Source organism: Camelus bactrianus, chromosome 7 (assembly GCF_048773025.1).
Source record: "Camelus bactrianus isolate YW-2024 breed Bactrian camel chromosome 7, ASM4877302v1, whole genome shotgun sequence".
Taxonomy (NCBI): Eukaryota; Metazoa; Chordata; class Mammalia; order Artiodactyla; family Camelidae; genus Camelus; species Camelus bactrianus.
In genome coordinates, this window is record NC_133545.1 from 83,245,482 (window position 1) to 83,257,795 (window position 12,314).

General features: G+C 43.9%; 1 protein-coding gene across 4 annotated transcripts in view; it reads left to right on the forward strand.

The window, feature by feature from the left end:
• Nucleotides 1-9,210, forward strand: part of BLVRA (biliverdin reductase A) — a 51,734-nt gene extending 42,524 nt beyond the window's left edge. For 3 of the 4 annotated variants that reach the window (XM_074367717.1, XM_074367716.1, XM_074367718.1), the window contains exons 6-8: nucleotides 3,858-3,965; nucleotides 5,697-5,868; nucleotides 8,846-9,210. In XM_074367717.1, coding sequence (XP_074223818.1) covers nucleotides 3,858-3,965; nucleotides 5,697-5,868; nucleotides 8,846-9,104 — 539 coding nt within the window. In that variant the 3' untranslated portion in view covers nucleotides 9,105-9,210. The other variant, XM_074367719.1, reaches the window with a different exon arrangement.
• Nucleotides 9,211-12,314: the final 3,104 nt, after the last annotated feature.

Genomic DNA, 12,314 nt, shown 5'->3' on the forward strand with positions numbered 1-12,314 from the left:
CAAAGAGAGAACTTTGAAAGCAGCAAGAAAAAAGGAAAGACTCATTATATACAAGAGAATCCTGGAAAGGCTATCAGCAGATTTCTCAGCAGAAGCCTTGCAGGCCAGGAGGCTCATACATCCAGTGTGCTCAAAGAAGAAACATCAGACAGGACTACTTTATCCAGGAAAACTGTTCTTCGGAAATGAGGGATAAATAAATTCTCTCAGCTTTTGTCTGGGAGAGTCTGTCACCTCTAGACCTGCCTTACAAGAAGTGCTAAAGGGAGTTCTTAAAGCTGAAGTGAAAAGATGTTTAACTAGTAACATGAAAATATATGAAAGTATGAAATTTACTGGTAAAGGTAAGTACATAGTCAAATTCACATACTCTTAATAGAGCAACAGTGAGTAAATCACTTTAAACTCTAGTATGTGGGTTAAAAGAAAAAATATTACAAATAACTCTAGCTACAATATTTTGTTAATGGATACACAAGATTAAAAAGATGTAAACTGGAACACCAAAAACATAATTGTGTTGGGGGCTGGTCAGTTTACTTGTAAATTTACTTGCAAATGTGTAGAATTTTTTTTTAATGCAATTGAAGTTGTTATCATCTTAAAACAGACTGCCATAACTGTAAGATGTACTATGAAAGCCTCATGGTAATAAAAAAAGAAAAAACAGTAATATATACAAAAATGATAAAGAGAAAAGAATCAAAGGCTATCATGACAAACAAAAATCATCAGCTTACAAAGAGAGGAAAAAAGGAACCATAAAACAATCAGAAAGCAGTTAACAAAATTGCAGTGCGTTCTTACCGATCAGTAATTACACTCGGTGCAGATAGCTTAAATTCTCTGATTAAAAGACAAGAGTAGCTCAATGGATAAATAAGAGGCCCAAATATATGCTGCCTACAAAAGACACACTTACAGTTTAAGGATATTCATAGGCTAGAAGTGGAGGAATGGAAAAATAGTCCATGCAAGTGAAAACCAAAAGAAAACACAAAATAGACTTAAAGTCAAAAGCTACATATAACAAGAGAAAAAGAAGGTCATATATAATAAAGGAGTCAGTTCATTAAGAGGATATAAAAATTATAAATGTGTATGCACCCAATGTTGGCGTACATAAACGTGTTAAATATTTATAGATCTGAAGGCAAAACTAGATGGTAATGCAGTAACAGGAGACTTCAATACCTTGCTCTCAACCGTGGATAGATAATCCAGACAGAAATACATTATGGAAATAATGTATTTATTATTTATTTATGTATTATTATTTCTTTATTATTTATTTCATGAGCACATTCATGGTCTAGTGGGGTTCATCCCTGGGTTGCAAGGGTGGCTCAACATATGTAAATCAATAAATGTGATATGCTATGTTAACATAATGAAGGAGAAATAGCATATGGTCACCTCAATAAATGCAGGACAAGTACTTGACAGAGTTCAGCATCCTTTCATGACAGAACCTCAACAAAATAAGTATAATAGGAATGTTTCCCAATGTATTAAAGATTATCCACAGCTAACATCATATTCAGAAAGTTAAAAGCCTCTCCTCTTGAGATCAGGAACAGACGAGGATGCCAGTAATAACCACTGTGTGCTATTTAACACAGTACTGGAAGCTGAAGCCAGAGTAATTAGGCAAGAATAATAAATAAAAGGCATCCGAATTAGAAAGGAAGAATTAAAATTGTCTCTTTTCAGGTGACATGATCTTATATATAGAAAACCCCAAAGACCACCAAAAACTGTTAGAACTAATAAATACAGTAAAGTTATAGAATATAAAACTAATGTACAGAAGTCAGTTGCATTTCTATACACAAACTATCTGAAAGAGAAATTAAGAAAAAGCTCATTTACAGGGCCATCAAAAACAATAAAATACTTAGGAATAAATTTAACAAAGGAAGAGATGTATGCTGAAAACTACAAGACATCACTGAAAGAGATTCAAGAAGACACAAATAATGGATAGATAACCTTTGTTCTTGGATTGGAAAAATTGGAATGGTTAAAATGTCCATACCATTATTCAAAGCAACCTGCAGATTCAGTGCAGTCCATATCAAAATTTCAATGGCATTTTTCACAGAAACAGAAAAAACTGTCCTGAAATTTGCATGGAATCATAAAAGACTCCAAATGATAAAAGCAGTCTTGAGACGAAAAACAAAGCTGGAGGCATCACACGTCCTGATTTCAGCCTATATTGCAGAGCCATAGTAAACAAAACAGTGTGGTCCTGGCATAAAAACAGGCACATAGACCAGTGGAACAGAACAGAGATCCTGGGCACAAACCTTGCATATACCGTCAACTAATTTTTGACACAGGCACCAAGAACACACCGTGGGGAAAGGATAGTCTCTTCAATCAGTGGTGTTGGGAAAACTGGACCCCTAGCTGACTTACATCATTCACAAAAATTATCTTGAGATGTATCAAAGACAAATGAAGCTGTTTAAAAAAAAAAAAACTTACCTGAAATTGTAAAACTCTTAGAAGAAAACAATGGGGAAAAATCCTTGACATTGATCTTGACAGTGATTTCTTGGCTAAGACACCAAGCGTACAGGAAATGAAAGCTGAAACAATAAACAGAGAGGTCTGCGTCAAACTAAAGAGCTTTTGCACAGCAAGGAAACAAATCAATAAACTGACAGCCTACAGAATGGGGGGAGTATTTGCAAACTATACATCTGATAAAGGGTTAATATTCAAAGTACAAAGAATTTATAAAACTAATAGCAAAAAAAGCAAATAATCCAATTTGAAAATGGGCAGAGGAACAGAATACCAAAAAGAAGACACAGAGATGGCCAGCAGACCTATGAAAAGGTGCTCAGTATCACTAGCCATCAGGGAAATACAATTCAAAATTACGAGATACCCTCACACCCGTCAGAACTGTCAAAAAGACAAGAGACAGTGAGTGCTGGTGGGAATGTGGAGGAAAGGGAACCCTGGTGCACTGCTGGTGGGAATGTAAATTGGTGCAGCCACTATGGCAAAGAGTATGGGGGCGCCTCAGAAAATTAAAACTAGAACTACCATAAGATGCAACAGTTCCACTCCTGGGTTTTTATTCAAAGAAAATGAAAACTAATTAGGAAAAATACATGCCACCCCTATGTGCAGCATTCTTTTCAATAACCAAGCTACAGAAACAACCTAACTTTTTTCTACAGATAAAAAGGATAAAGAAAATGTGCCATATATATATATATATATATATATACACACACACAGTGGAGTATTATTCAGCCACGAAAAAGAAGGAAATCCTGCCGTTTGCAACAACATGAACAGACCTGGAGTGCATTTTGCTAAGTGAAAGAAGTCAGACAGAGAAATACAAATACTGTAATGGTTTCACTTATATGTGGAATCCAAAAAGAGAGAGAAAAGCCTGTTTCTGTTTCATAGAAACAGAGATTGGAATGGTTGTTGCCTTGGGCTGGGGGAAGGGGAAATAGGACAATGTAGGTCAAAGGGTGCAAATTTTCAGTTATAAGAAGAGTAAGTTCTGGGGTTCTAATGTACAGCCTGGTGATTATAGTTAATAATATGGAATCATGGACTTGAAAGTTGTGGAGGGTAGGTCTTAAGCGTTTTCATCACACACACAAAGATTTAACCGTCAGGCGATGGATGTGTGAAGTATTTTGATTCTAGTCATCATTCCACAGGGCGTATGTATATCAAATCCATACATTGTACACTTTAAATATATACAATCATATTTGCCCATTATCCCTCAATTTAAAAAAGTTAAAAAAAAAAAAAAGGAAATAACACCATTGATGCTGATGGCCTTTTTTTTCACTCCATCTTTGGCATGACAGGGAAAGTCCTGCATGAGGAGCACGTTGAACTCTTGATGGAGGAGTTTGCATTCCTGAAAAAAGAAGTGGTGGGGAAGGACCTTCTGAAAGGGTCTCTCCTCTTCACAGGTCAGTCTTCGGTGGGATCACAGGTCACGCGTGGCTGGTGAGGCCGGAAGGCCAGCTGGATTCTTCCCTAACTCTTAGAATGTGAGCTTGGATTCATTCATTTCTCCTAAAGACTCTCAGACTGAGGGCCAATTTACTTTCACTTTCCCACGCATCCCCAGATGATAAAAATGTCTATTGTTCTTTTTTCTTCAAATGAGATTTAATTGCTCAGTGGGCTTTGGAGGAAAAGTGTCTTAGAAATCTCAAGTAGATTTATGCCGCTGGCCCAGTCTACTGGGTAGAATGTTCTTTCGTGAAACCTTAATGAGTTGGAGGTTACTTTCCACAGGAGGTTGACAATGAGATCTCTGTTTTTAAAAAGGACTGAGAGAAAGGTTCTTGGAGAAGAGGACATGTTTATACTTCTCTGTGGAGCAAACAATACGCACAGTTCCCTTCTCTCTCCATCAAGTTACAAGGACGTTGGCTGCAGCCAGAATATTTGACCTGCCGTATGTTTAGTGATTTACTTTACATTGGTCATTCTCTGAGCACCTCTGTTAGCAATAAGAAGTGAGCATTCTGGAGCTTCCTGCTCTGCAGTCTCCTTTGGGTGGATTCCTAGGACTTGTCTACACCCAGAGGTATCTGGGCCACCTTTCCCGAGGGCTCTCATTACAGAAAGGAAACCCTGACGCGCTCTGGCATTGTTAAGTGGTAGAACCATTCGTCCCTTCATGAGAGTCCAGAAAATACAGTGGAACGTCATTTCAGAATCCATCTTCATCCTTTAAAACGATGGTATCATGAGAGTTGTGGCAACAGGTGGTAATAACCATCAGTCAGCACCAGGAGCTGTGCTGCGTATGTGAGACGGGTTACTTCGTGTTAATTCATAGGATAACCCTCTGAAGTGGGTGTATATTAGCCCCATTATAAAGATTTTTTTTTTAAATGAAGCTCAGAGAGGCGGGTAGCTTCACGAAGTTGACCCAGCAGTTACTTGGCAGGGGCAGACGGGAGCTCAGGCCTTGGACCCCGTGGCTCAGACCTGGGATGTCTGCTCAGCCCTCTCAGAGAACAGAAGCCCAGGGGAGATGCTTTTCTTTCTTAAGTTTGCTACTCAGGCCCTAGTGATGTCCAGCCTTGTTGTCTACCAAGCTTACAATCTTTGTTCACTTTTACTTATAACTTGTTACCTTTTTTTTAGAACATATCCATAATTACGAATTAAGTCAATAAAGTTCATAAGAAATCTTCGGCTTATAGAGCAATGTAAACAGGTGTGAGGGCTTTTAAATCTAGGTTATATTTGATTTGCATTCCTTTGTTTATTTTTTGGAGGGGAGGCAATTAGGTTTTCGTTTATTTGTTTTCTCACTAAGGATGGGTACGTAGGTGCACGTGTGTGTGCATGTGTGTTTACATACATACACAGTACATGCACACAAATGTGCGCACATGTGCAAGCCTCACATGTTTTTCTATTATCCTGTGGGCTCGATGGACTGCTGTTTCCAATCAAATGTTCTCTTTTTACTGACAAACCGAATTGAATAAACAAGATAAAAGGGAGGTGCCTTTCTGAAAGTCACCATCAGTATCCATCATGGGCACACCCAAGCCGTAAGGCAAGGTCACGTTGTCCTGATCACCCAGCCACATGTGTTTGCCCCCTGCGACACCCGCCTCCACCCGCAGCCGCCAGCCCCTCACCTCCGGTTCCCACGTGTCTGTGATTCCCCACAGCTGGCCCGTTGGAAGAAGAGCGGTTTGGCTTCCCCGCGTTCAGCGGCATCTCTCGCCTGACCTGGCTGGTCTCCCTCTTCGGGGAGCTTTCTCTTGTGTCGGCCACCTTGGAAGAACGAAAGGAAGATCAGTATATGAAAATGACGGTGTGCTTGGAGACAGAGAACAAGAGGTAGGTCGTGAGAAGCTGTGGCTGAGAAGGAAGTAGTGAGGATGTCCTGGTGTGTTCACGAGGGAGGATGGGGAGGTCCCGGGGGCCTAGATCCCCACCCTTGACTCCAGAAAGGGCCGTCTGCTTCTGCCAGCAGGATAGCTGCTAGGATGTCATTTAACCCATCACCCTTGCCCAAGCCACACAAATGTGCATGAGTCTCAGGTGTAGGGGCAGAAATCCAGTTACATCTGTGACCTGAATTCTTTCCAACATTGTATTGCGCAAGTTGCAGACACGTGAAGTTGAAAGAATTTTGCTGTGAGCAACGAGCCAGCCCCTGCCGTGAACACTGCACCCTGCTTATCACGTGCCCGACTGCTTCTCAGCTTTAGCATCACATCATACGGTCACACTATTCCCAAAATGTTCTGAATCTTTACTTTTCATACCAAGTCTTCTTTTCTTTAAACGCTCAAGAGACTTTAACGTGGCCCAAAGACCCAGAGATGTTCGGGTTGAATATAAGATCGTACTGGGGTGGTGTCTGTTGCTTCCTCCATTGCTAAAGCCTCAATTTGAACCTGGTGAATTACACACCCCGATAATTCTTCTAGTTGGGTAGTGGTGACATCCTCTAGTGCCCGGCATCTTCCATAAATGGCCATCAGTCCACAAAGGATGAAATACGCAACACCAGAAATAAGTATTAAATGTTTGCAGAATCTACTTGAACATCCTTCCCGTATTATTTTTCAAAATCAAGTCCTCTGCTGATAATTTAGGAAGCGGAGATAATGGTGAGCCCCGTCTGGTATTAAACGGAGCTCTTTCCCCCGCAAACACCCTTCAAGATAAAATGCCTCATACCAAGTCTTTATAAACAGAAGCAGAACCATAATTTTCCCGGGCTGTGCAAAAGATTGAAAGCAGCAAGGGTTTCAGAGTGTTTCTGTATGTGTTGCCAGGTAGGTGGGTCTCTCGGTAATAAAACAGATCATTTGGTTTTTACAAAAAGAGAAGAGGATCTGGGTCCATGGGGCGGCGTCTCTCCTTTGCGAGGGAAAGGCAGGGGTCGCAGATGATGAAGAGAAAGCCAGCAGACCCCGGAAGTGCTGCCCGGGGAGTGACAGCGGTGGTGGCCCCAGCTCTGATGACGTCGGCCGTGTGAGGGTTAGAATTGCAGCCACGGGCAGACCTGTCCATGCGCAGGTGCGGTGCCAGTAAAGTGCCAACAGCCGATGTCCTCACTTAAATATGTAAATAGGAAACAGCATGACTTTTCAAGTGTTTAGCAGACGGGGCCACAAAATGAGGAAGTCATCCTGTCCACATCTCTCCTGGTGTCTCCCAGCACGTGGGTATGGGCGTGGCTTCCCCTTTGTGCACCTCAGATCTTCTCTGAAACGTTCACCCCCCGCTCTGATGCAGGTCCAGGTTAGCCAGATAAGCTGACAGGAGGCCTCCTTTAGGGTTGGAGGCAGCCCTGAGCTTCCTAGAGCACCCGAAACAATCCTAAGTGACCTGCTTGGGCCCCTTGTCGGCAACCCCACACCTGTATCTTTAGCCTGATTATGTCCATCACCACATCACTATGTGATACCATTATGACATCAGAGGCAGGGCACAAACAGTTTCTTCGCCAGGCTGGTTAACCTGCCCTCCCAGGCCCTTGGGCACAGGAGGAGGGATCCGAGGAAGTGGTGGCGGGAGACAAGAGGCTGGGGACCCTGGTACATCCTCAGGATGGAACACTTCCCCTGCTCACACTGAAAACTCCCATCACTTAGCCCAGCAGTCCAGCAGAGTTGCTGCCTCATCCTTGACCCTGACTCCCTGCAGGAACAAAAGGGGAAAGCAAAGAGAAGTCGCCAGAGGCCCACAGCAAGTCCTCTCATTCCTTCGTTCTCAGAAGAGGGAAGGGAAACTATATATTTGTGTGAAGAGGTTGAATGCAGGAAGTTAAAATTGGAAAGACCTTAAATATTGGGCAATAACAAAACATTCAGTGAATTCTGTAACCGGTCATATGTGATTTGCAGACAATAACCATAAGAGCAGTATCTGTAGGGTCATAAAAATATTTTAAAATAAGTAAACATGATCAAACAGTGTTTATACTTTATGATTTATATGCCATGTACATATAGGTAAATATTTGGAAGGACTGTCTCAAACTGAAGATAACTTCTATTTAGGTGAAAGAATGATGGATTTTTTTTTCATTGAAAACGTCCTTAAATCAATGCTGTATTGTTTTTAGAATTTTTTTTTTTGAAAAGCAGATTTTATATTTTTCCTGTCATATTATTCGATGAAGCTCCTTTCGGTCAGAGTCCTCTTAGGTTTGTCTGGTTTTCATGAAGCAGATAACACAGCTTTTATCTACTGTAAAGACAGAAAAGATAGCCCCAGAGGAAGGCGAGGCTTTGAAGAAGAGGAGTCTGTCCTGTTTGGATTGTAGATTTTTCTGAGGGCTGCCGTTTAGCCAGAGGGTCAAATCTGAAACGGAAACGGGTGTTTTGTGTATGGGCAGGAGGAGTCTGGTCTTTCCTGGCATGTGGGTGGGGTCAGAGACTTCTTGGAGAATGTGATGAAAGAACTCTAAGAATCATTTCCCATAAAGAATGTACATGCACTTGGAAACAACAGTTTGCACAAGATCTCAGGTTTGGATCCCCTGGAGGGATCTGTAAGACTCAGGGTAAAAACTCCCAAATAACAAAAATGGTGCTCACACCAAGATCATTCAGCGCACTCCCCTGCCTGGTGGTAAAATCCAATCAAGGGGGCCTTGGGCAGTAAAGCTGGAGACCATCGCCTCTGGGAGGCCGGTGGAGGTCGGGATGCCCCCCGCCCCCCACCCACGAGCCACCGCGTGGAGCAGCAGCTGCAGGGAAGATGCGCCCAACACCGGACCCGCGCCCGGGCGCGCAGGTACCAGAAGCGTCACGTGCGCGGCGTGTAATTAACGCTCTTGCCCCTTCTGCCTCCGCAGTCCGCTGACGTGGATTGAAGAGAAGGCACCCGGCCTAAAGCGAAACAGACATTTAAGCTTCCATTTCAAGTCTGGGTCCCTGGAGAACATGCCCAACGTAGGCATCAATAAGAATATTTTCCTGAAGGATCAAAATATCTTCGTCCAGAAACTCTTGGGCCAGTTCTCGGAGAAGGAACTGGCTGCGGAGAAGCAGCGCATCTTGCACTGCCTGTGGCTGGCGGAGGAGATCCAGAAACACTGCTGCTCCAAGAAGTAAGGGGAGGGGCCGGCGCGGCTCTGCGGAGCCCAGACCGTGGTCTGGTTTTTACTGAGTTGGCCTTTATCTCTATTCTTACCATTAAACGTGTCTTGGGTAAACAGGATTTGCTTATTGTCACGAGCTGTGTTGGGAGTGATACTTGGGTGGGGACGCAACGTAGTGGGGATGAAAATGGAACCAAGCGCGGTTGAGCGGAGCTGAATGCTTCAGATGCCTCGTTTCGTTTATTCTTCCCGACAGCCCTGTTGGGTGGGTTATTACCAGGCTTGGTTTCCTTAGGGTATTGGGAAATCTTGTTTGAAGTCACCCAGACAGTAAATAGCAGAACGAGCCTTTTAAAGCCGGACTCATACACTAAACCACGGCAAAACAGTGCCTTGGTGGAGGAGGGTAGAGCTCAGGGGTAGAGTGGGTGCTTAGCGTGCATGAAGTCCTGGGTTCAGTCCCCAGTACCTCCATTAAAAAAAAAATAAAGATTAGGATTAAAAAAAGAAACAGTGCCTTGAACCCTCTTCCCAGCTTTAAGGCATTTTATTTTCCCCAACAAACTCGCACTGGGTGACTCTCCCAGGTGCTGGGGACCCTAAAAATGAATGAGATGGAGCAGCTGCCCTCAGTAACTCACAGCATCAAAAAGGGAACCAGTCGCACAGACTGGTGCTTGTAAGGGAGGAGGTCTGGTAAAAGAGATGCCCCTGGCCATCTGGAGAAAGCTTCAGGGAAGATGTCCAAACCAGGTCTGAGGATAGAGATGGGCTTTCCGGTGGGGGACTGGCATGAACAGAGGGAGGGAAGTGAGAAGCAGCCTGGCGAGTGCCCTGGGACGGGGTCGCTGGAGCGCCGGGTCTGGAGCGGGGAGTCCCAGGGAGGCAGACGTGATCGTGGGGACCTGCCGTCCAGGAGAAGCAGCTGGGGTGTTATCAGGCGGTGCAGAGGCAGCTAAGGGCCTTGTTTAACGGGGTGGCATGGTCAGCTTTCCCATTCAGGTAAAGCACTCAGAAGTCTCCTGGAGACGAGACTGGAGACAGAGGAGGAGGCATCCAGGGAAGCCACATGTGTTTGCACTTGGCTTGTCTGGACTCATGGCTCACGTCCAGTCAGACTCCGCTGACGTCAAGGCAGAGCTGGTCCCAGGAAGCTGCTCTTTCGTGTAACCGGCGGTCCGGTTGCATTTTCTTCAAAGCTGTGTCAGACTTCTTGCGTCTGTAAATGTCTCCCTTTGGGTTTTTTCCTGCCCTCCGCCATCCATTGGGAGCTTTAGTGAGTTTGGAAGCTGTCAGATCACTGATGGGAGCAAACTCTGCTTTCTACCTCTGTCTCTATGATTCCATCACCATAGTACCTCAAGGTAGAGCAGGCAAATATATTAACTTAAATCTAAAAAAAAAAAAAAAAAATCCTTAAGGTTATTCTCTTACTTGCCATGTAAAAATAATTTGTAATAAATACTGGTCAACTGTTCTCTTGCTTTATTATCCACATCAAATGTCCCTTGAGTCCAGAAAATATTGTTTATCTATTTTTGAAGGTTCTGCATCATCTAACATGAGATAAGTACTAAATATTTCATAATCAAAATATAGCGCGATCATTTCTCCCACTGAGGCTTGATAACTGCTGTTTCAAAATACTGGCCCTATTTGATATTAGAAGTAGGGTGGGTACCAAAGAAGACCAGAGCTGGATGGTAAAGTAGTATAAGCAGATTTTGTTCAGGACAGTTGTGAACGGGCAAAAGAGACCTCGGGATAAAACCGGGCTCTGCATACAATGAGGGCAATATTTATAGCCAAGGAGCAGGGTGGGGGCCAGTGGATGGACAGGGACTGAGAGGAAGCATCAGAAGTGAGGGGGGACTCTGGCTACACTGACTTGACAAGATTCTTGCTGAAGGCAGGCTGGCATGGTCAGATCCCAAGAGTGATGGACGAGGAATTGGATCAGATATTGAGGGACTTAGCGTTTTCGCTAACACTGGGCAACGTACAGACAGACATGGAAGTCCAAAAGGCGAGGGTTAGTTGAGAAGAGGCTTCAGAGCAGCCTGACTGCAGTTTGAATCAAGGAGGGAGTCTCTGTCACGGACTCTGTGATTTCTGGTTGATACTGATGACTGCTCACTCCAAGCTTGTTTGGTGTTTGGTCAAGAGATTCAGAATGAAAACCTCTACTAATTTCATTCATTGGAAGGAATTGCAGAGGCAGAAGAGGGGGCGGGAGGAAAACAGCCAAGAGAGAAGGCAGAGCGTGGGTTCTTACTTTTCTGTTTACAGACGCCCTTTCCTTCCTCTGGGGCAGCTGGAGCCTTCCTGGCTCCCCCACAACACACACTGAAGCGTTTCCCAAACACCACTTCCTCTGCAGGCTGCCCTGCCTCCCCAGGCACAACGTCTCTTCTCACAGAAGCCACCAGTGTCCCTCCGCCTTTTGGTCAGAGCACCCACAAGGTGGTCTCCTTGTCTCCGTTGCCTTAAGACTCTCTTGACTTCTTCGAAAGGTCTAATGAGAAAAGGGGGGACTGAGGTCTGAGATTTCAGAACAAAGCAGGCTTTCTTTACAACCTGAAGGAAAAAGCTCTCCCACTGTAGTGATGCTCGTATGGGTTGGGGATTCCTCTGGGAGGAGTACCTTACGTGGCGCCCTTAGGCCCCTCTTGGCCCATCAGTCACTTCTCCCCAGGGCAGGAGTAACCTGCTTGACCGATAAAGCTGAGGGAGAGACAACACAGAGCCCAGCGAAGCCCAGATGCCCTCATGCACTGAGCGCTTGTCCACCCGCAAGGTGACTGCGGAAGGCACTTCTTGCAATCGGGTGGCTGCAGTTTTGAAGGGTTAATTTACTCTGAGAGAGGACAGATTAACAACCTATTTGGCTGATTGCTTACAGAACTGAACACCTGTCATTTCCAGGTTACACTGACTGCTCAAAATATAAAAAGGTGTTTTTTGGATCATAGCAGTACTTTTAGTCTTTGGTGCAAATATTTCCCAGTGATGATAAAATCTGAATTATTACACCTTGAGAGAAAGAAACATTTCTCATTAATTTCCCCCTAGTAATAGTGGAGTCATGTTTTTCACACTCATTTTTTTGACAATGAGAACTGGGTTTAAAACAAAATGCAACTAGTTGCTCACCTCTTATTTCAACATTCTTACCTTTGTTTCAGGTGGAACAGGGATGTTGAGAAAGCTGAACATAAACCCA